General features: G+C 37.8%; 1 protein-coding gene across 2 annotated transcripts in view; it reads left to right on the top strand.

Moving 5' to 3' along the window:
• Positions 1-22,002, top strand: part of CFAP53 (cilia and flagella associated protein 53) — a 37,222-nt gene that overhangs the window by 4,632 nt on the left and 10,588 nt on the right. For both annotated transcript variants that reach the window (XM_081562095.1, XM_081562097.1), the window contains exons 3-5: positions 7-180; positions 13,508-13,811; positions 16,008-16,226. In XM_081562095.1, the coding sequence (XP_081418221.1) occupies positions 7-180; positions 13,508-13,811; positions 16,008-16,226 (697 nt within the window). The remainder of the gene's footprint in view (positions 1-6; positions 181-13,507; positions 13,812-16,007; positions 16,227-22,002) is intronic.

Genomic DNA, 22,002 nt, shown 5'->3' with positions numbered 1-22,002 from the left:
ACCTAGGTTACGTGAACTTTTAGCATCAGAAGAAAACGAGTATTTTACTGAAATGCAGTTGAAAGAAGAAACAATTGAGGAGAAAAAAGATAGAATGAGAGATAAAATAAGATTATTAAGAGAGAAGAAAGAAAAAGAGAGACAGGATTTTGTGGCTGAAAAGCTAGACCAGCAATTCAGGTAATGATGTCAGAAAAATGTACACATAGAATCTGAAGTTGGTGTATTAAAAATTCTTTAGGAAGACTGATTTACAGTAAAGTGTAGCCCTAACAGGGCACAACAGTTGTACATTTAAGTCTTGGTAATTATAGCTACATCATTGCACTAAGAAGTTTTGTCTGTTTGCTTTATGGTGATAATGCATAAGATTTACTCTCAGCAAATTTCAAGTATACAATACAGTATTATTACCTGTAGTCCCCATACTCTACATTCAGTTCAGTTCAGTTCAGTTCAGTCACTCAGTTGTGTCCGACTCTTTGGGACCCCATGAACTGCAGCATGTCAGGCCTCCCTGTCCATCACCAACTCCCAGAGCCTACCCAAACTCATGTTCATTGAGTCGGTGATGCCATCCAACCATCTCATCCTCTGTCGTCCCCGTCTCCTCCTGCCCTCAATCTTTCCCAGCATCGGGGTCTTTTCCAATGAGTCAGCTCTTCGCACCAGGTGGCCAAAGTATTGGAGTTTCAGCCTCAACATCAGTCCTTCCAATGAACACACAGGACTGATTTCCTTTCGGATGGACTGGTTGGATCTCCTTGCAGTCCAAGGGACTCCCAAGAGTCTTCTCCAACACCACAGTTCAAAAGCATCAATTCTTCGGTGCCCAGCTTTCTTTATAGTCCAACTCTCACATGCATACAAGACTACTGGAAAAACCATAGCTTTGACTAGATGGAACTTTATTGGCAAAGTAATGTCTCTGCTTTTTAATATGCTGTCTAGGTTGGTCCAAGGAGTAAGCGTCTTTTAATTTCATAGCTGCAGTCACCATCTGCAGTGATTTTGGAGCCCCCCAAAATAAAGTCAGACATTGTTTCCACTGTTTCCCCATCTATTTGCCATGAAGTGATGGCAAATGCCAGATGCCATGATCTTAGTTTTCTGAATGTTGAGCTTTAAGCCAACTTTTTCACTCTCCTCTTTCACTTTCATCAAGAGGCTCTTAAGTTCTTCTTCACTTTCTGCGATAAGGGTGGTATCATCTGCATATCTGAGGTTATCGATATTTCTCCCAGCAATCTTGATTCCAGCCTGTGCTTCATCCAGCCCAGCGTTTCTCACGATGAACTCTGCATATAAGTTAAATAAGCATACTCTACATTAGATCCCCAAAACTTATTCATTCATCTTATAACTGAAAACTTATATCCTTTGAGCAAATCTTCCCTTTTCTCCTATCCCTTAGCCCCTGAGAACTGATACTCTACTCTCTGTTTCTGTATGTCAAACCTTTTTTCCCCTTAGATTCCACGTTTAGTGAGATCATACAGTATTTGTCTTTCTCTATCCAGCCTATTTCACTTAGTATTATATCCTACAGGTTCATCCATGTTGTCTCAAAGAGCAGAATTTTCTTTTTTATACTGAGTATTATTCCATTCCTGGAGTAGGAAATGGCAACTCACTCCAGTATTCTTGCCTAGAAAATTCCATGGGCAGAGGAGCCTGGTGGGCTACAGTCCATAGGGCCACAAAGAGTCGGACATGACTGGGTGCACAATATTCCATTCCACAATTTCTTTATTCATTCATATCTCTAGTCAAGGCTATGGTTTTTCCAGTGGTCATGTATAGATGTGAGAGTTGGACTGTAAAGAAAGCTGAGCAGGGAAGAATTGATACTTTTGACTGTGGTGTTGTAGAAGACTCTTGAGAGTCCCTTGGACTGCAAGGAGATCCAACCAGTCCATCCGAAAGGAAATCAGTCCTGTGTGTTCATTGGAAGGACTGATGTTGAAGCTGAAACTCCAATACTTTGGCCACCTGATGCAAAGAGCTGACTAATTTGAAAAGACCCCGATGCTGGGAAAGATTGAGGGCAGGAGGAGAAGGGCACGACAGAGGATGAGATGGCTGGATGGCATCACCGACTCAATGGACATGGGTTTGGGTGGACTCTGGGAGTTGGTGAAGGACAGGGAGGCCTGGTGTGCTGCAGTTTATGGGGTTGCAAAGAGTCGAACACAACTGAGCGACTGAACTGATCTGAACTGAACTGAACCTCAGTAAACAGTTTGTTTCCATATGGTAGTTCTAATTTCAATTTTTGAGAGATCTCCATACTGTTTTTCATAATAGCTCTACCAATTTGTATTCCCACCACAGTGTACAGAGGTGTCCTTTTTTCTACATCCTTGTCAACATTTGTCATCTCTTTTATCTTTTTTTGTAATAGCCATCCTAACAGGTGTTAAGGTGAAAATCTCGTTGTGGCTTTGATTGGCATTTTTATGGTGATTTTTGATGTTGAGTACCTTTTCACATACTTGTTGGCCATTTGTATGTCTTCTTGGAAAAATGCCTATTCAGGGCTTTTGTTCATTTTTGTAGTCAGATTATTTGTTTTTTTTCTATTGAGTTATATGAGTTTCTTACATATATTAGATATTAACCCTTTAACAGATACATGATTTGAAAATATTCTCTCCCATTCTGTAGGTTGCCTTTTTGTTTTGTTGTTTCCATTGCTGTGAAGAAACTTTTTATTAATAATTTGATATAGTCCCACTTGTTTATTTTTGATTTTGTTGCCTTTGCTTTTAGTGTCTTATCCAAAAAAATCATTGTCAAGACCAATGTCAAGCAGCTTTTCCCTTATGTTTTCTTCTACATATTTTATAGTTTCCAGTCTTATGTTTAAGTCTTTAATCCATTTTGAGTTAATTTTTGTGAATGGTGATCCATTTCATTCTTTTGCCTACAGTCATCCAGTTTTACCAACATTGTTTATTGAAGAGACTGTCCTTTCCCCATTGTGTATTCTTGGCCTCTTTATAAAGGATTGGATGACCATATATATGATACGTGAAATTCTTTCTGGGCCCCCTGTTCTGTTCCACTGCTCTGAAAGTGAAAGTGAAAGTCGCTCAATCGTGTCCAGCTCTTTGTGACCCCATGGACTTATACAGTCCATGGAATTCTCTAGGGCCAGAATATTGGAGTAAGTAGCCTTTCCCTTCTCCAGGGAATCTTCCCAACCCAGGGATCGAACCCAGGTCTCCCACATTGCAGATGGATTCTTTACCAGCTGAGCCACAAGGGAAGCCCAGGAATACTGGAATGGGTAGTGTATACATTCTCCAGTGGATCTTCCTGACCCAGGAATCAAACTGGGGTCTCCTTCTTTGCAGGTGGCCTCTTTACCAACTGAGTATTGTTCTATTCATCTGTTTTTATGCCACTACCATTACTGTTTTGATTATTATAGCTTTGTAATATAGTTTGAAATCAAATGTGTGATGCTTCCAGCTTTGTTCTTCTTTATCAAGATTTCTTTGGCCATTTGAGATCTTTTGTAATTCAATTGAAATTTTAGGATTTTTTTCTATTTCTGTGAAAATGCCATTGGAATTTTGATAACATTGAATGTAGGTCACTTTGGGTAGTAAGGACATTTTATTAATAACAATATTAATATTCCAATCCAAGGACAAAGGATATCTTTCCATTTACTTGAATCTTCAGTTTCTTTCATCAGTATCATAATTTTCAGTGTACAGATCTTTAACCTCCTTGCTTAAGTTTATCCCTATTTTTATTGTTTTTGAAGCTATTGCAAATAGGATTATTTTCTTAATTTCTCTTTCAGGTGGTTCCATTTTTGTGTATAAAAATACAACTGATTTCAGTTCATTAATTTCAATTGCTATAGCTTTACTGAATTCACTGATTAGTTCTAACACTTTTTGATGGAATCTTTAGGGTTTTCTATATATATAAAGTAAGATTATGTCATCTGCAAATAGACAGTTTTACTTCCACTTTTTCATTTTGGATATATTTATTTCTTTTTCTTGCCTAACTGCTCTGGCTAGGATTTCCAGTACTATGTTGAATAAAAGTGGCAAGAGTGAACACCCTTGTCTTATGCCTGATTTTAAGAAAAAGGCTTCAGTTTTTTACTTTTGAACATGGTGTTAGCTGTGTGCTTGTTATGTATAGCCTTTAGTGTGTTGAGCTACATTCCTTCTACACTTAATTTGTTGAGAGTTTTTTTTATCATGAATTTGTCAAATTTCTTTCATAGCTATTAAGATGATCATATAATGTTTAGCCTTCATTCTGTTAATGTGATGTGGCACATTTACTGATTTGCATATACTGAACTATTCTTGCATCCCAAGGATAACTTGTACTTGATTATAGTGTGTGATTCTTCTAATATGCTAGTATTGTATTGAGGATTTTCGTATTTGTGTTCATCAGGGATATTGGAAGTGTGCTCTCTTCTTCATTTTTTTGAGAGGATTTGAGAAAGGTTGGTATTAATTCTTCTTTAAATGTTTGGTGGAACTCACCAGTGAAACCATCTGGTCCTGGCTTCTTATTTGGGGGTTTTGATTACTGATTCAGTCTCCTTACTCATTATTGGTCTTTTCAGATTTTCTGTTTTGTCATGATTCAGTCTTGGTAAGTTATATGTATCTAGGAATTAATCCATTTTTTTAGATTATCTAATTTGTTTGCATATAATTGTTCATAATAGTCTCTCATGATCCCTTGTATTTCAACAGTATCAGTTATAAAGTTTCCTCTTTTATTTCTAACTTTATTTATTTGAATCTTTTTTTCTTAGCTAGTCCAGCTAAAGGTTGTCAATTTCACCTCTTTGAAAAAACAGCTATTAGTTTCATTGATATGTTTTATCATTTTTCTATTCTCTGTTTCATTTACTTCCATTCTGATCTTGGTTATTTCCTTTCTTCTGATTACTTTGGGCTTAGTTTATTCTTTATAGTGCCTTGAGGTTTAAGGTCAGATTTTTGAGATCTTTCTTTTCTCTTAATATAGGTGTTTATTGTTATAAACTTCATTATCTTAAAGGGGCTTTTGCTGCATCTCATAATTTTGGATATGTTGTATTTCCATTTTCATATAAGATTTTTTTAAAATTTCCCCTTTGATTTCTTCTTTGACCCACTGGTTGTTCAGGAGTGTGTTTTTTTAATTTCCACACATCTGTTAATTTTTCCAGCTGTATTTCTGTTATTGATTGCTAGTTTTATGCCATTGTGGTCAAAAAAAGATACATTATTTCCATCTTTTTAAATTTAAGACTTTTTTGTGACGTGGCATGTGATCAGTCCTGGAGAATGCTCCATGTGTACTTGAGAAGATGATGTATTCTGCTGTTAGATGGAATGTTCTGTGTATGTGTGTTAGATTCATTTGATCTAAAGTATACTTCAATCTATTGTTTCCTTATTGATGTTCTATCTGGATGATCTATGCACTGCTAAAATGGAATATTGAAGTCTCCTACTATTACTGCACTGCTGTCTATTTTTCCCTTGATATCTGTTAATCTTTGTTTAACGTATTTAAGTGCTCTGATATTGAGTGCATATACTGCTGACTCCTTGAAAAACACAGACTCTGAAGGTCCACTTAAATGTGTTTTCTTCCCAATAAATGTAGTACTATATGATCTGGGATTAGTTGAATCTGCAGATGCGGAACCATGGATATGGAGGGTTGACTACAGAACTTGAGCATCTGTGGATTTTGTTATCTGTGGCAGATCCTCGAATGAATCTGCTACAGGTATGAAGGAATGCCTTTATAATTGTTATATCCTCTTGATGAATTGACTCTGTCTCTTGTTACATCTTTTGAGTTAAGGTCTGTTTTGTCTAAGTATAGCTACTTCTGCTCCCTTTTGGTTTCTACTTTCATGGAGTATCTTTTTCCATCCCTTGGCTTGAAAGCTATGTAGCCTTAAACCTGAAGCAGGTCTCTTATTGTTGGATCTTGTTTTTTATCCACTCAACCCCTCTGTCTTTGAATTCTCAGATTTTTTCCCCCTCTTGTTTGTTCATGTCTGAGGTTGATGCTATCTTTTGGATTTTTATTTCATGCATTGTATTTTTCAGCTCCAGAATTTCTGTTTGGTTCTTTTTGATGATCTCTATCTCTATTGAACTTCTCATTTTGTTCCTATGTTATTTTCCTGATTTTGTTGAGTCATCTATCTGTGTTCTAACTCACTGACCTTCCTAAAACAATTGTTTTGAATTCTTTAGCAGGTAATTTGTAGATCTCTATTTCTTTAGGATCGGTTACTAGAAAAGCATTGTATTCCTTTGTTGGTGTATATTTTCCTTCATTTTTGTATTCTTTGAAGTCTTGTATGGCTATGTTTGCATGAGAAGAAGTATTTAGCCCTTCCAGCTTTTACTAGCTGACTTCAGGAAAGAAATACCTTCAACAATCAGCCCAGCTAGGGATTCTAAGACTTTCTCATACCTTTTCTGTGGATGCACCTGATCTACACTTATTGTCTGTAACCCATGTAAAGCGTAGCCTCACCTCCTGTCTTTGTTAGGATCTAGATACTCCATACTGGCTACTGGAGGAGAAAATGCAAAGGGGCAAAGGGGAAACTAGGAAGTGAATTTCAATGGACCATTAATATATTTCCCATTTTCTAGTAAATTTTTTTTTTCTTTTTTACATAGAAAAATGAAGTTTCATAAGTGGTTTGGACTCTTAAAATGCTTATTAATTTGGTAACAATTATAACGATTTCATAAAGAAATCTTATATAACTGAGTATACAACTTCATGTTGTTTACCTTGCTAGTTATATGAATTAATTAGAATTTTAGAAGAAACAGTTATATCCTGCAACAGTGGCCCATGTTATCCATGGGGCATACATTCCAAGATCCCCAGTTTCATGTCTGAAACTGAATTCTGTATACACTATGTTTTCTTCCTATACATCCCTATGACAAAGTTTAATTTATAAGTTAGTTACATTTCAGAGATCAGTAACAATTGCAGATAATAAAATGGAGTGGTTATAACAATATACTGTAGTAAAATTTGTGAATGTGGTCTCCCTCTCTCTGTGTCTCAAAATATCTTATTGTACTATACTCACCCTTCTTCTTGTGATGATGTGAGATTAATAAAATGTCTATATGGTAAGTAAGATGAATGATGTATTGTGATATGCATGCATGTGTGTGTGCTAAGTCGCTTCAGTTGTCCGACTCTGTGACCTTATGGCCCATAGCCTGCCAGACTCCTCTATCCATAGGATTCTCTAGGGAAGAATACTGGAGTGAGTTGCCATACCTTTCTCCAGGGAATCTTCCTGACCCAGGGATCAAACCCAGGTCTCTTAAGCCTCTTAAGCAGGTTCTTTACCACTAGCGCCACCTGGGAAGCCCCATATTGTGATGTAGCATTAGGCTATTGACCTGACTACAGGTCACCTGCTTCAGGTGATCCTGGATCATTGATCTGTGACGATGCTGAGGACCGAACATCAGAAAGAGATGATGTCAGTTTTTGGAGATCCCAAGCAGAATGGAGCTGGGTGGTGCAAAATTTCATCACACTTTAGAACAATGTGCCATTGAAAACTTTTTAATTTTTTATTTCTGGAGTTTTCCATTTAATGTTTTCAGAATACAGCTGGCCATGGGTAATAGAAACTGTAGAAAGTGAAATGGTGGATAAGGGAGACTGCCACAATTTACTTGAAAGCAAACCGTTTTCAGTGTTTTTTAATACAGTACTTCTAACAGAACTGCAATATAAATACAGTTTAAATTCATTATAAGAGTGAAAGGCCAGGATTAAATTTTGATCAAGGATACTAAATTATGCCCCATTACTGCAAATATAATTGAAGCTTTAATGTATGTATAAAGCAAGATGAAATTATTCCTCTTCCTCTGCTTCCCCCTCCTCTTCCTTTTTAGTATCCCATTGTATAAATATGCCAGTTTAGTCATTCTCCAGGTTATAGGCATTTTATTTATTTCCAGTTTGGGATCCTTGTGAATAAAGCTGCTGTGGACATTCTTGTACATGTCTTCTGGCAGATAAGTACATTAACTTCTTTCAGTATATTTAGTGGCATACCTAGAATATTTGATAATTAGAATGGGTCATTTTTATTGTTCCAGGTCTTCTAAACAGCAAAATTACTTTCAGTAACAATAATGAAAGGAAATGAATAATAACAACAAGATAACCAGTGACTTTTAAAACTTTTTACTTGTAAATAATTATGTATTCACAGAAATTGCAAAGATAGTACAGAAATATCATATATTCTTACCCCAGTTTTCCTTCAGTGGTTATAACACAATATCGTACAAGGAAATTGACACTGGCATAATGTATGTGTATAGTTCTGTGCCATTTTATCATGAATGTAGATCCATCTAATACCCCACACAATCAAGATACAGAACTATTGCATCACCACAAAGGTGTCCCTTGTGCTTCCCTTTATAGTCACAACTACTACTCTCACCCTCATCTTCGTAATTTCCTGATATTGTATATATGAACTTGTACAATATGTGATCTGTCAAAATTGGCCTTTTTCAGTCAATGAATTGTCTTTGAAGTTCATCTGAATTGCTGCATGTATTAATAGTTTGTCATTTTTATTGCTGAGTAGTATTCCGTTGTGTGGATGTATTTAAATTTCTGTAAACCATTCACTTATTAATGTACATTTTGATTGTTTCTAGTTTTTATCTATTATGAATGAATCTGATGTGAGCATTTGTGTTCATATATTTGTGTGAACATAAATTTTCCTTTCTCTCAGATAATTGCCATATGCTGGGTCTTATATGTATGTTTAATTTTGTAAGAAACTAATAGATTATTTTCCAGCATGGCTATATGATTTTATATTTCTACCAGTAATGTATAAAAGATCAAGTTTTTTTCATATCTTTGCCAGCTTTTGATACTGTCATTATTAGGACAGAGGTGTGCAGTGATATTTCATTGTGGCCTTAATTGGCATTTCCTTAATGGATTGTGATGTTGAGCAACTTTTCATATTCTTATTTGCCATGTGTATATTCAATTTAGTGAAATGTGTCTTCATGTCTTTTGCCCATTTTCTAACTGGATTAGCAGTTGAGTATTGAGAATTCTTTGTGTATTCCAGATATGAGTCCTTTGTAGGATATGTAGTTTTGAAATATTTTTTCCTGGCCTGTAGCTTGTTTTTCTTTTTTTTTTTTGTATCCTCTTAGTGCGGTCTTTCACAGAGAAAAGGTTTTTAATTTTGATGAAATCCAATTTATTGATTTTTCTTTTACGGATCATGCTTTTGGTACATTGTGAAAAAGAATTTTTTCATCCCCTCCCCCGTACTGCCCCTTCCCACTTGCCTCTCTCCAGTGGTAACTACTAGTTTGGTCTCCATATCCATGAGTCTGCTTCTTTTTTGTTATATTGACTAGCTTGTTGTATTTTCTAGATTCCACATATAAGTGATAACGTACAGTATTTCTCTTTCTCTGTTTGACTTATTTTACTTAGCATAATGCCCTCCAAGTCCATCCATTTTGCTGCAGATGGCAAAACTTTATTCTTTTTTATGGCTGAGTAATCTGTTATCTATATGTACCACATCTTCTTTATTCATTCATCTGTTAATGGACACTTACGTTGCTTCCATATCTTGACAATTATAAATAATGCTGCTATCATTGTGGTGCCTGTGTCTTTTTGAGTTAGTGTTTTTAGCTTTTTTGTTTTGTTTTGTTTTTTTCTGATATATGCCCAGGTGTGTAATTGCTGGGTCATATGGTGGTTTTATTTTTAGTCTTTTGAGAAGCGTTCATACAGTCTTCCACTGTGGCTGCATAGCATCCTTGCCAACATTGTTATTTGTGTTCTTTTTCATGATAGCCATTCAGACCAGCAAGTGCAACTGGAATCTCATTGTGGTTTTGTTCCTTTTTCTCTTGGTCACACTGCGTCGTTTATGGGATGTTAATTCCCTGACCAGGGATTGAATCCAGGCCCCCCGGCAGTGAAAACGTGACGTCCTAACCACTGGACCGCCAGGGAGTTCTCTCATTGTGGTTTTGATTTGCCTTTCCCTGATGATACGCTAATCATCTTTTCAAGTACCTGTTGGCTATTTGCATGTCCTCTTTGGAAAAATGTCTTTAGTTCCTCTGGCCATTTTAAATTGTTTTCTTTTTAATTGAGTTGTGTGGGTTGTTTTTATATGTTGGATATTAACCCCTTATCAGTCATGTCATTTGTAAATGTTTTCTCTCATTCAGTAGCTTGTCCTTTCATTTTGTCAGTGGATACCTTTGCTACCCAATGTTGCTCTGTGCCTTCATTTCCTCATCTGCAAACTGAGGATAAAATAATAGTAATAATGAGCTTACAATAGTGTTTGTTGCAATATTGGTTGTTATGAGGATTGTAAGAGTTCAGACATGTAAACTGCTTAGAACAGTGCCTGGCAAATAATATGCACTTCATAACTATTTTTAATAATATTATTCCTGGCTCTGTGACTTGGAAAGATATTTTGGCTCCTTGAGTTTTGATTTCTTTAACTCTGAAACGGGGATAATACTTGCTGTCCCATCTAAGTTATAAGGTCCTTATGAGGATGAAATAAGATTTTATATGTGAAAGTACCATGTAAAGCACTGACAAAAAGTTTTCCTCTTATCAGTAATTATTATCATTAAAATAGGTAGGTATTCTATTTGATGCTTTTTAGCTCAGCTCATTTTAATTTTTGCGGATAGCTAATTTATATGATATAGTTACATATTAATAACCTCATATAATTTATAAATAATATTGTGGGTACTTAGAATTGTTTTACTGAAAGACATGCATAATCAAAAAAGTTTAAAGACCTACTGATCTAAAAAAATGAATATGCTATGAGCTCTTTCATGCGGTGTTAATTCTGGCCTTCTTGGCAGCATGTCTCATCAACTAAGTGCCTTACGAGAGTTTTTGTGCTCTGGTTTTATATTAAGGAAAGAATTACCTTAAGAAAATTATTAGCAATAAACAGAAAGTGACAGAAACCATGTTCATTGCAACATTGTAATAAAAATCAGAAGTAACCTTTATGTTCATCAAACAGGGGAATGTTTAAGTAAACTGTGATATATTTATAGACTCTAGTCTCTACTATGCAGCTTATTAAACTATAATAAAGTTTTGAAGTTAGAAAATATTTTAAAGAATATTTCATGAGGAAACATTCCCAATAAAATGGTAGGTGGAAAAATTAAAATTCAGGAGATATAGATATGCAGAAAGATCGCAATTCTAGTAAAAAGATACATACATAGGAAAGAAATATATGTTAACATACTAATAGTGTTTATCTCTTAATAGTAGGATTAGCACTATTTACGGTATCTTCATAATTTTGTTTATTTTCTAGTTTTTCTGCAATGAACATATGTTAGTTTTATACTTGGGAAGAGTTTATTTTAAATTAAAATTTAAAATATAAGCCATACTTCTTATTCTTAGGTTTTAGATTCCCATTATTTTACCTTTAATTTACAAAGGTTAATTTACATTAATTAACCTTTGTTAGAATATGAATCATGGGATTGAGAAGGATTTTAGTAAGTTATCATGGCCAAATCTGAGAATTTCACTGATGAATTCTAGACAGATGAATTTGCTTTTTTCAGTGTTAAAGTATATATATATATTTTTGGTAACCTAGTAACTTCAGCTTCTGTTACCTATTGCACCTTCCACAGAATGTGGATGGCTGGTATGTTGTTAATCAGTATGATTGCTGCTGCTGCTAAGTCGCTTCAGTCGTGTCCGACTCTGTGCGACCCCAGAAACGGCAGCCCACCAGGCTCCCCCATCCCTGGGATTCTCCAGGCAAGAATACTGGAGTGGGTTGCCATTTCCTTCTCCAATGCATGAAAGTGAAAATTGAAAGTGAAGTCGCTCAGTTGTGTCCAACTCCTAGCGACCTCATGGACTGCAGCTCCGTCCATGGGATTTTCCAGGCAAGAGTACTGGAGTGGGTTGCCATTGCCTTCTCCAATCAGTATCCGTTAAACCAACAAGTATTTATTGGCCACTGGGTAAGTAGTATGGGTCATATGTTCCTGAAATATATCCCGAGTCCCAGCTCTCACAGAGATTCGTTTAGAGAAGTGAGACTAATCCCCATCAGATGGTAAACAATACTTAACCACATCTGATAAATGTCATTTTGTGTGATACTGGCCACCCTTGGGTAATAAGAGTTTAGACCTCATCCTTTCTTTCAGTCTTAGCAGTTCAAATTTCTTTAAAATTCTTTGTTGATCTCATTCTCCAGACTTTAGCTTCTTTGTGTAGAATTTGATTTAGAAGACAGAAGAATTGATGTTTATTAAAAAAAAAAATGTTTTATTCCCATCAAATGTTCTCTCAAACTTGGCTAAATGTCAGAACCACCTGAGGCACTCTTAAAAAAATGCAGATGAGTCTTATCCCCTTATATTCTGGTTTAACAAGTCTGATCTGGAGGAAAGGAAGAGTTGAGTTTAGAAAATATAGCTGAATAATTCTAAAGTACAGTCAGTGTTGAATTTCACAGCTCTTAAATTAAAAATGGGCTCAATGAAGAACATCTGAAGAAAGCTGAAGAAAAAATAAGGTCTAAACACTTACTGAAATAACATTTCCTCTTGAATGGTGCCATAAACCTGGTTGCCAAAAGGCAAGAATAGGACTGTTTTCTCAACTCTAAGGGTAAGCCCTTCAGTGGACGTGTGTCCTGCCTGGAATTCAGAGGCAATAGGGAAGTGTCACTCTGATCATGCAGATTCTATCCTTGAATCTCTTCTTGGATGTACACGCAGGGTCTCTTTCTACCAAAGCCTTAATCTAACTGTAATGTGGCAGGGACTTGCCCCTCTTAAGTTTCCTCTATAGTAATCACAGCAATTACCGTTGACTGAGTTCCTATTATGTACCAGGCATTGACATCCATTTATCTCTGATCCTTAGCAGAAGCTTAAAAGACAGGGCTGGGGCAATGGGATGACCCAGAGGGATGGGATGGGGAGGGAGGTGGGAGAGGGGTTCAGGATGGGGAACACATGTAAACCCATGGCTGATTCATGTCAATGTATGGCAAAAACCACTACAATATTGTAAAGTAATTAGCCCCCAACTAAAATAAATAAATTTATTAAAAAAAAAAAAGACAGTTCTTTTACAAATTTAAAAGTAAGCTCAGATAGATGGAGTTTGTGACCCAAGGTCACACAGGAAAGGTCAGCACCAGGATTCAGAGGCTGCTCCGCTTGACTCCAGTGCCTGGATCTTGTCTGTGGCATCCTGGTGTCTTCCTCCTTGCTGCTCCCTCATGTGTATCTGCTGCTCAGATGGCCTAAATCCAGTTCTTTTACTTTCTCACTTCAGTGTCTGACTGTGCACGTTTGTGCCTAAAGAGAGCAATGTCTTATGAAAGGCTCGATTTCTTTTTAAAACTGCCTTTCAGGGAACGCTGCCAGGAGCTCCGTGCTGAGCTGTTTTGTATCCATCAGAAGGCCGTGTGCGAGGAACGGAAAGCTCAGATAACCTTTAACGAGGAGCTGAAAAGGCAGAAGGTGGTGGAAGAGCAGATGTTCTCAAAGCTCTGGGAGGAAGACCGCCTGGCGAAAGAGAGGCGAGAGGCTAAGGAGGAGAGGAGGCAGAAGGAGCTCGTGGAGAGCACGCGCCTGGGGCTCGATGCGCAGGTCACCAGCATCCAGGCGCAAAGGCAGGCCGCGCAGCGGCTGAAGGAGGAAGAGGCGTGCCTTGTGGTGGGTTTCTTCAAATGCTTGTGGTAGGATGGTGAACTCAGTGGGTACAATACCTGGTTTGCAGGCCTGCCTAAGAAGAAAAGGAGAATTTTATTCACACCAAACCAAGGATTATAATATGGGAGACAGACTCTCAGAAGCTCTGAGAATTGCTCTGCCTGTTAGTGGTTGAAGGCACGTTCATAGACCTTTTCAAGTCAAAGGGTCATACATCAAAATGATACATTGGTATTTTACATAAAGTTCACCAAATATAAATAGTCCAGATAAGCACATATAAAGCAAGCAGTAAGTCACCATGGCCCCTTACAGAATTCGGAAAGAATACTAATCTGAGAAGTTCCATTGCTAGTGTCAGAAGAAAAAAATAAAAATTGATCTTTACTGTGAAGAAGGCATTCCCATCTTTGAGGAGGTCTGGTTAATGTATAATGAAGATGCATATTGCACTGTAAAGACGGAGGGAGGAGGCCCAAACTGGCAGAGAGAATTTTATGTTTAAATTTTCTTGTTCATCTTCAAAATAAAAATTTTCTTTTATCACTACCCTCAACCCTAACCCCTAGCAGCCACTGCTAGGTTCTTTAACACTATTATTTTGTTATTTATATGTTATATAAATACCACCCTTTTAATGTTATAATAATAACATGTGTTATAACAATACTGTTATATTAAATAGTAATAATATGAACATTTTCAAATGCACAGAAGTGGAGAGTCCCATGAGCTCTTGTGTACAAATCTCCCAGTTTCAACAGCTGTTATATTTTGATATATTGATTTCCTGTATTCTACCCCCTTCCATTTTTGATTTACAATTTGTCCCACAAATGTCATTTCTCCTTTAAATACATTCTTGTTGTTGAGTATGCATCTCAACAACAATATAATTAAGGACTTTTCTTATACATTTCAAACCTAAAAAAATTAATAATAATTCATTGTTATCATCTAAAATCAGTATCAAATTTCCGTTATTGTCTAAGTTATTTGACATTTAAATTAGGATCTAAACATTGCTGTCCTAAGTCTTTTTGAAAGAGTGACTGTTTATCATTCTAATCTGGTCATATTTGAGATTGAAAGGGGTGCAGTTAATTCAGTACCTCAGCATAACAGTGTAAAATCAGAACTAACCTGGGGAAACCAAGACATAGTAAACTACTTGTAGGTTTCTTAATCTTGAACAATTCTCTCCTATTTCCATCTCTGCCTGTTTCATAGTTTGATTTGGATGATTGCTGCTTCCTGTAGTCAATATTACTTTTTAAAAAGTGTGGCCTGCTATACCACTGGCTTTTATGTTTGATGTCCACTGTTTTGCCTTAAATACTGCAGAGCATTTTCACTTTTATTATCTCATTTGACTCTCACAATTCAGTGTGGATTTACTGCTCATGGCATTAATGGAAAAGTCTAGCATATAACTCTCTTCTCACCAGCCAAAAATCGTGGTATTCATGGCTGTTGTGAGTCTCAGATCAAGTCAGCTGGGACTTGTATCTCTCCTCACTATAACTGTGTCATCTCCTGTTCCAGCTGGGAAAGGACTTATCCTTCCAGGAGAGTTCAAATGCCTTTGGTGGGAGGATTAATGCCTCACTTTATACCATACCCAGATTTTCTACCAAACTCCCAACACCCAGCAGCGTTGATGCCCCAGTTAAAACTGCTTGATTGGTCATACAGGTAAGCCAGCCAGGAGGGTCAGATAGATAAGAAAATGAGAGGAATGGGGAGTACTTTTAAAGAACAAAATGCTTAATTTACTTTTGTATATTTGACTGATGTGCACATTTCCATTCTTAGACTCTAATTGCTGGTTAATAATGTATCCAAATCTAGGTACGCAGATACGCATGGAAGACTAAAGTCTGGAAGGTCAACACACCAAAATGTTGAGAATGGTAGTAGGTGAATGGGTACCAAGAATAAAAGTGATTTATCTTTATACTTTTCTGCATTTTCAACTCCACACTGTTTATTACTTTACAATCACACACAGCAATTCCACAAAGGCTTATTGTTGATTCAGCAATGAAAAGTCAAGTTTTATGTCTCACAGTCCCTTTATACCCAGGAGTGTGTGTTTTCCAAGAAACCCTTTATTCTTACCTCTTAAATGAAATGCATTAACTTTTCTGTTTTGTCCAACTGTACTGATGCATTATCTTCATTATTGTTCTGCCTTAGGAAAATGAAAATGCACAGGTGAAACTTGAGAATGAACAGGATAAGCTAAAGAAACAGAAGACAAAACAGGAAATAAGGGCTGCTTTGCAAAAAGCCCTCCAAGAGAAGATGGAGCGTATGCAGCAGGAATACAGAGAAGAGCAGGATTTGAACACGAAGCTCATGCAAAATGCCCTTCAAAATTTACAGGATGAAACTGATAAAATGAAGCAAAAAAAAGTAAGACGCTTACTCAATGCCTGTTATGTGCTGGATGAGCTTCCTTGTTGAGATGTCAGTCTTATGGGAGCCAGCCATATGTAGAATAAACCGTAACACTGCTTCTGTAAGTGTGGTCTATGAACCATAGCATCAGTGTCATTTAGAAGGATGTTAGAAATTCATCGGCTCCAGAATCAGAATCTCCAAATTCAGGTCTGTGGCAGGGACAAGAAGCCTATGTTTTAATAAGCTCTCCCAGGTGATTCTGATGCTCAGTCAATTTTGAGAACTCCTACTCTATAGCACGGTGTTAGTACTGTGATAGCAGGATGGTGTTACAGGAAGTAGAGGGACTAAGTATGTCCAGAAACTGGGGAACACGTCACTGAGAAAGGGGCCTTCAAGCTGGACTTTGAAGGATGTGCAGTTTTGACAGCAAAGAGAGTAGAGAAAATCATTCCAATATTTATTTAGCTGTTCCTTTGAAATTTATATTGAACTCTTTAGAGTGTTGTATTTTTCCTAAAGGTATTACAATTTTGTTTTGTTTTGTTTCAGTTGACTTTACTTGCCAGGGAAGTTTTAGGTTTACAGCAAAAGTGAGCAAAAGGTACAGAAATTTCCCATATGCTCCTGCCCCAACACACGCATAGCCTCCCCCATTCACAACATTCTCTACCAGAGTGGTACATTTGTTACAGTCGATGAGCCCACACATCATTATCACCTAAAATTCATAGTTGATAGTAGGGTCCACTCTTCGGTGTTGTATAGCTATAGGTTTGGGCAAATGTGTGATGACGTGTATCCACCATGAGAGTATCATACAGAGTAATTTCAGTAGCCTAAAAATCCTCTGTGCTCCCCATGTTCTTCCCTCTTTCTACCCCAAACCCTCAGAAACCTGATATTTTGCTGTCTCCATAGTTTTGCCTTTTCCAGATGGTCATATCATTGGAATTGCATAGTTTACAGGCTTTTCATATTTTCTTTCACTAACTAATATGCTTCTAAGTTCCTCTATATCTTTTCATAGCTTCATAGCTCATTTCCTTCTATCACTGAATATATTCCATTGTGGGGGTGTACTACAGTATATGTATCCATTTACCTTCTGAAGGACATCCTTGATTGTTTTAGTGATAATGAATAAAGTTGGGCTTCCCAGGTGGTGATAGTGATAAAGAACCCACCTACCAATGCAAGAGACTTAAGAGACGCAGTTTTGATCCCTGGGTCAAGAAGATCCTCTGGAGAAGGGCATGGCAACTCACTCCAGTATTCTTTCCTGGAGAATCCCATGGACATAGGAGCCTGGCAGGCTGTAGTTCACGGAGTTGCAAAGAGTTGGACATGATTGAGTGACTTAGCACAGCACAGCACATGAAAAAGTTGCTATTCACATTCTTGTGCAGATTTTTGTGTGCACATAAGTTTTCAACTCATTTGGGTAAATAACATGAGCATGTTTGCTGAAGCATATAGTAAGAGATGTGTAGTTTTATAACTGCCAAACTGTCTTCCTAAGTGTCTATACTGTTTCGCATTCCCACCAGTAATGAATGAGAGCTCCTGTTGCTCTGCATCCTGGTCAGTATTTGGTGTTGTCAGTTTTCTAGACTTGGGCTGTTCCAATAGGTGTGTATTGGCGTCTCATTGCTGTTTAATTTTAATTTCTCTGATGTCATGTGATGTGGAGCATTAAGGGTTCCAAACCCAGTTCAGTGTGTGGAGTGGACTTCAGGCAGTGCTCGGACAAGAGCTGGGTATCCTATCAGTTCAGTCGCTCAGTCGTGTCCAACCCTTTTCGACCCCATGGACTGCAGCACACCAGTCTTCCCTGTCCTTCACCAGCTCCCGGAGTTTACTCAAATTCATGTCCATTGAGTAGGTGATACCATCCAACCATCTCATCCTCTGTCGTCCCCTTCTCCCACCTTCAATCTTTCCTAGCATTAGGGTCTTTTCTAATGAATCAGTTATTCACATCAGGTGGCCAAAGTATTGGAGTTTCAGCTTCAGCATCTGTCCTTCCAATGAATATTCAGGGTTGATTTCCTTTAAGATTGACTGGTTTGATGTCCTTGCTCTCCAAGGGACTTTCAAGAGTCTTCTCCACAGTTCAAAAGCATCAATTCTTTGGCGCTCAGCCTTCTTTATGGTCCAACTCTCATATCCATAGCGTGTCCTATAACTCAGCTCAGTTCTGGTGCTGTCGACCTGGAGGTAGCATCAGATTCCACAGTACAGGGAGCAATTCTATAAAACTGCCCTCCACCTCAGATGCCAGTTTTGAGCCCAGATAGTTACCTGTGCTTCTGACCACCTGGCTACAAACTGAAAGTTCGAGTGATCACCCTCCAACTCAGGATGCCAACTACAAATCCAAGTTCTTCCCTGACAGACTGGCTGTAAATCAGAAGTTCCCACAGATCCCTCTTTGTGTTTGATTAATTGGCTAGAACAGCTGACAGAACTCAGGAAATCAGTTTTCTCACTAGATTACCAGTTTATTACAAAAAATATTAAGGATACAAATAAACAGCCAGATGAAGAGATATATAAGATGAGGAGGTCCTGAACAAAGGAGCTTCTGTCCTCATGGAGTTTGGGGCATGGCCTGATGGAATCATTCTGGTTCCCCAACCTGAAGCTTTCTAAACCCTCTCCTTTAGGATTTTCATGTAGGCTTCATTACATAGACATGATTGGTTAAGTCATTGCCATTGAGTGATTGATTCACTCTCCAAACCTTCTCCTCGGCCCAGAGATCAGGGAAGTGGAACTGAAAGTTCCAGTGCAATAACCACACAGTTGGTTCTCCTGGCAAAGTTAGGTGTGATCCAGAAGTCACCTCATTAACATAACAAAAGACAACTTTATTCCTTTCATTACTTAGGAAATTCTAAGGATTTTAGGAGCTCTGCCAGAAACGAAGATAAAGATCAAATATATAATTTTTTAAGATGAATGGGTGTTGGATTCTCTCAAATGTTTTTACTGTATTTATTGATATGATCATGTGGTTTTTCTTCTTTAGCTTATTGATATGATGGATTACATTAATCAATTTTTGAATAGTGAACCAGCCTTGCTACCTAGGATAAATCTTACTTGGTCATGTTGTATAATTCTTTTTATACATTGTTGGATACAATTTACTAATGTTTTATTGAGGATTTTTGCATCTATGTTCATGAGAAAGATAAGTGTATAATTTTCTTTTTTCATAATGTCTTTTTTCACTTTGGTATTAGGGTAATACTGGCTTCATAGGATGAGTTAGGAAGTATTCCTTCTGCTTCCATTGTGAAAGAGGTTATAGGGATTTGGTGTAATTCCTTCCTTAAATGTTTGGTAGAATTCACCAGTGAACTCATCAGGGACCAGTGCTTTCTGTTTCAGAAAGTTATTAATTATTAATTCAGTTTTTTTATAATAGATATAGGCCTACTCAGATTGTCCTTTTCTTCTTGTATGAATTTTGGCAGATTGTATCTTTCAAAGAATTGGTTCATTTTCTTTAGGATATCAAATTGTAGGCATAGAGTTGTTCATAGTATTTCTTATCCTTTTTAATGGCCATGGGGTTTGTAAATATAGTGATGTCCATGCTTTCATTTCTGATCTTAATTTTTGTCCTCTCCTTGACCTCTGTGGGCATTAACAGGGGTGCTTGCCTGGTCCAAAGCCAAAGCCTCCACAGGCCAAGCAGGCCCCTGTAGGCCCAAGCACTGCCCCCATCAAAGCCTCCTCTGGCTGCCCTGACCCCAGTGGGCCTGAGCGCCACCCCTGCTACAGCCTCTTCCAGCCCCACAGGTCCTGGGGGCCCTTGAGTGGGTCCAGGTATGTGACTACTGCAGTCCTGGGACATGACCTCAGCAGATCTGCACCAGTGGCCTAGTGAAAATGACCTGAGAGTCATCAGGGCCATTTGTCAGCATAGCCATGGTTAAGGTGGAAGAGAGAGCAGTGCCAACAACAGTGTACTTTCTGAGCCTGCAAGTGTGTAAAAGGGGACACAACAGAGCACACACACAGGTGTACAGCCTGAGAGGAGGGATCCTCAGAGGCCCCTCTCCCAGTGGAGTGCTCCAAGCCCACCGACCTTGCACTGCAGATTAGAAACACAGCTAAGAAACAGATCTCAGGGCCGTGTCTCAACAACTAGGAGCACATCATGCCCCTGACAGGGCAGTGACAACCACAGAGCGAAGGGGAGGCCCTGCTCAGTAAACATCTCACCCACCAGGTGGCAGACACCAGAAGCAAGAGGAACTACAGTCCTCCGGCCTGCAGAAAGGAGACCACAAGCACAGTAAGTTAGACAAAATTAGATGACAGAGAAATCTGCTGCAGATGAAGGAGTAGGTGAAAAAATCTGTAAGAACAATTAAATGAAGAGGAGATAGGCAATCTACTTGAAAAAGAATTCAGAATAGTGATAGTGAAGATGATCCAAGATCTTGGACAAAGAATGGAGGCACAGATTAAGAAGATGCAAGAGATGTTTAACAAAGACCTAGAAGAACTAAAGAACAAACAGAGATGAACAATAGAACAACTGAAATGAAAAACACTCTGGAAGGAATCAATAGCAGAATAACCGAGGCAGAAGAACAGGTAAGTGAGCTGGAAGACAGAACGGTGTAAAGCACTGCCATGGAAAGAATAAAGAAAAAAGAATGAAAAGAAATGAGGACAGTCTCAGAGACCTCTGGGACAACATTAAATGCACCAACATTCACATTATAGGGATCTCAGAAAAAGTGAAAGAGATGAAAGAGAAAGGGCCTGAGAAAATATTTGAAGTGATTATAGTCGAAAACTTCCTTAACATGGGAAATGAAATAGTAACCCAAGTCCAGGAAGTTCAGAGAGTCCCATACAGAATAAACCCAAGAAGAAACACACCAAGACACATATTAATCAAACTAACAAAAATCAAACACAAAGAAAAAAATATTAAAAACAACAAGAGGAAAGCAACAAATAATATGCAAGGGAATTTCCATAGGGTTGTCAGCTGTTTTTTCAGTAGAAACTCTGCAGGCCAGAAGAGAGTGGCATGATATATTTAAAGTAAAGAAAGGGATAAACCTACAATGAAGAATACCCAGCAAGGCTCTTTTCAGATTCGACAGAGAAATCAAAAACTTTACAGATTGCAAAAGCTAAGAGAATTCAGCACTACCAAACCAGCTTTACCACAAATTCTGAAGGGATTCTCTATGCAGGAAACATGAGAGAACAGAACACAAGATTAAGGGAATAAAAAAGACCTACAAAAACAAAGCCAGAGCAATTAAGAAAATGGCAATAGAAACACTTATATTGATAATGACCTTAAATGTAAATAGATTAAATGCTCCAACCAAAAGACACAGACTGGCTGAATGTATATAAAAACAAGACTCATTGCTGCCTACAAGAGACCCTCTTCAGACCTAGAGACACATACAGACTAAAATATTTTTATGTCCATGCAAAGGGGTCTTCTCTGGGCCAGCAATTTGGATACTGGCCAAAGGTAGGAGATAGTTGCTTTGGAGCAAGAGGTCGTTTACCTCTTCATCTAATGTCAGGTGGGGGCCCAGCCCACACCTGCTGATAGAGGCAGCTAAATCCCAGGGTCCTTTTTGGATTTCATATCCTAATGTGGTTGGCAACCACTAGGTTGAGGGCTTTTCTACACTCTGAGATCCACACAGTTCAGCTTGGGGGTCCTGGAGCTATAATTTCAATCTCTTGCAAAATTTGTGATGAATTTTTAATTAACTAGTTTCTTTTATAA

This window comes from Giraffa tippelskirchi, chromosome 14, assembly GCF_054371585.1.
Source record: "Giraffa tippelskirchi isolate mGirTip1 chromosome 14, T2T-mGirTip1v1.2.pri, whole genome shotgun sequence".
NCBI lineage: Eukaryota > Metazoa > Chordata > Mammalia > Artiodactyla > Giraffidae > Giraffa > Giraffa tippelskirchi.
The sequence above is the reverse complement of the archived record's forward strand: the minus strand, read 5'-3'. Positions and strand labels throughout refer to the sequence as shown.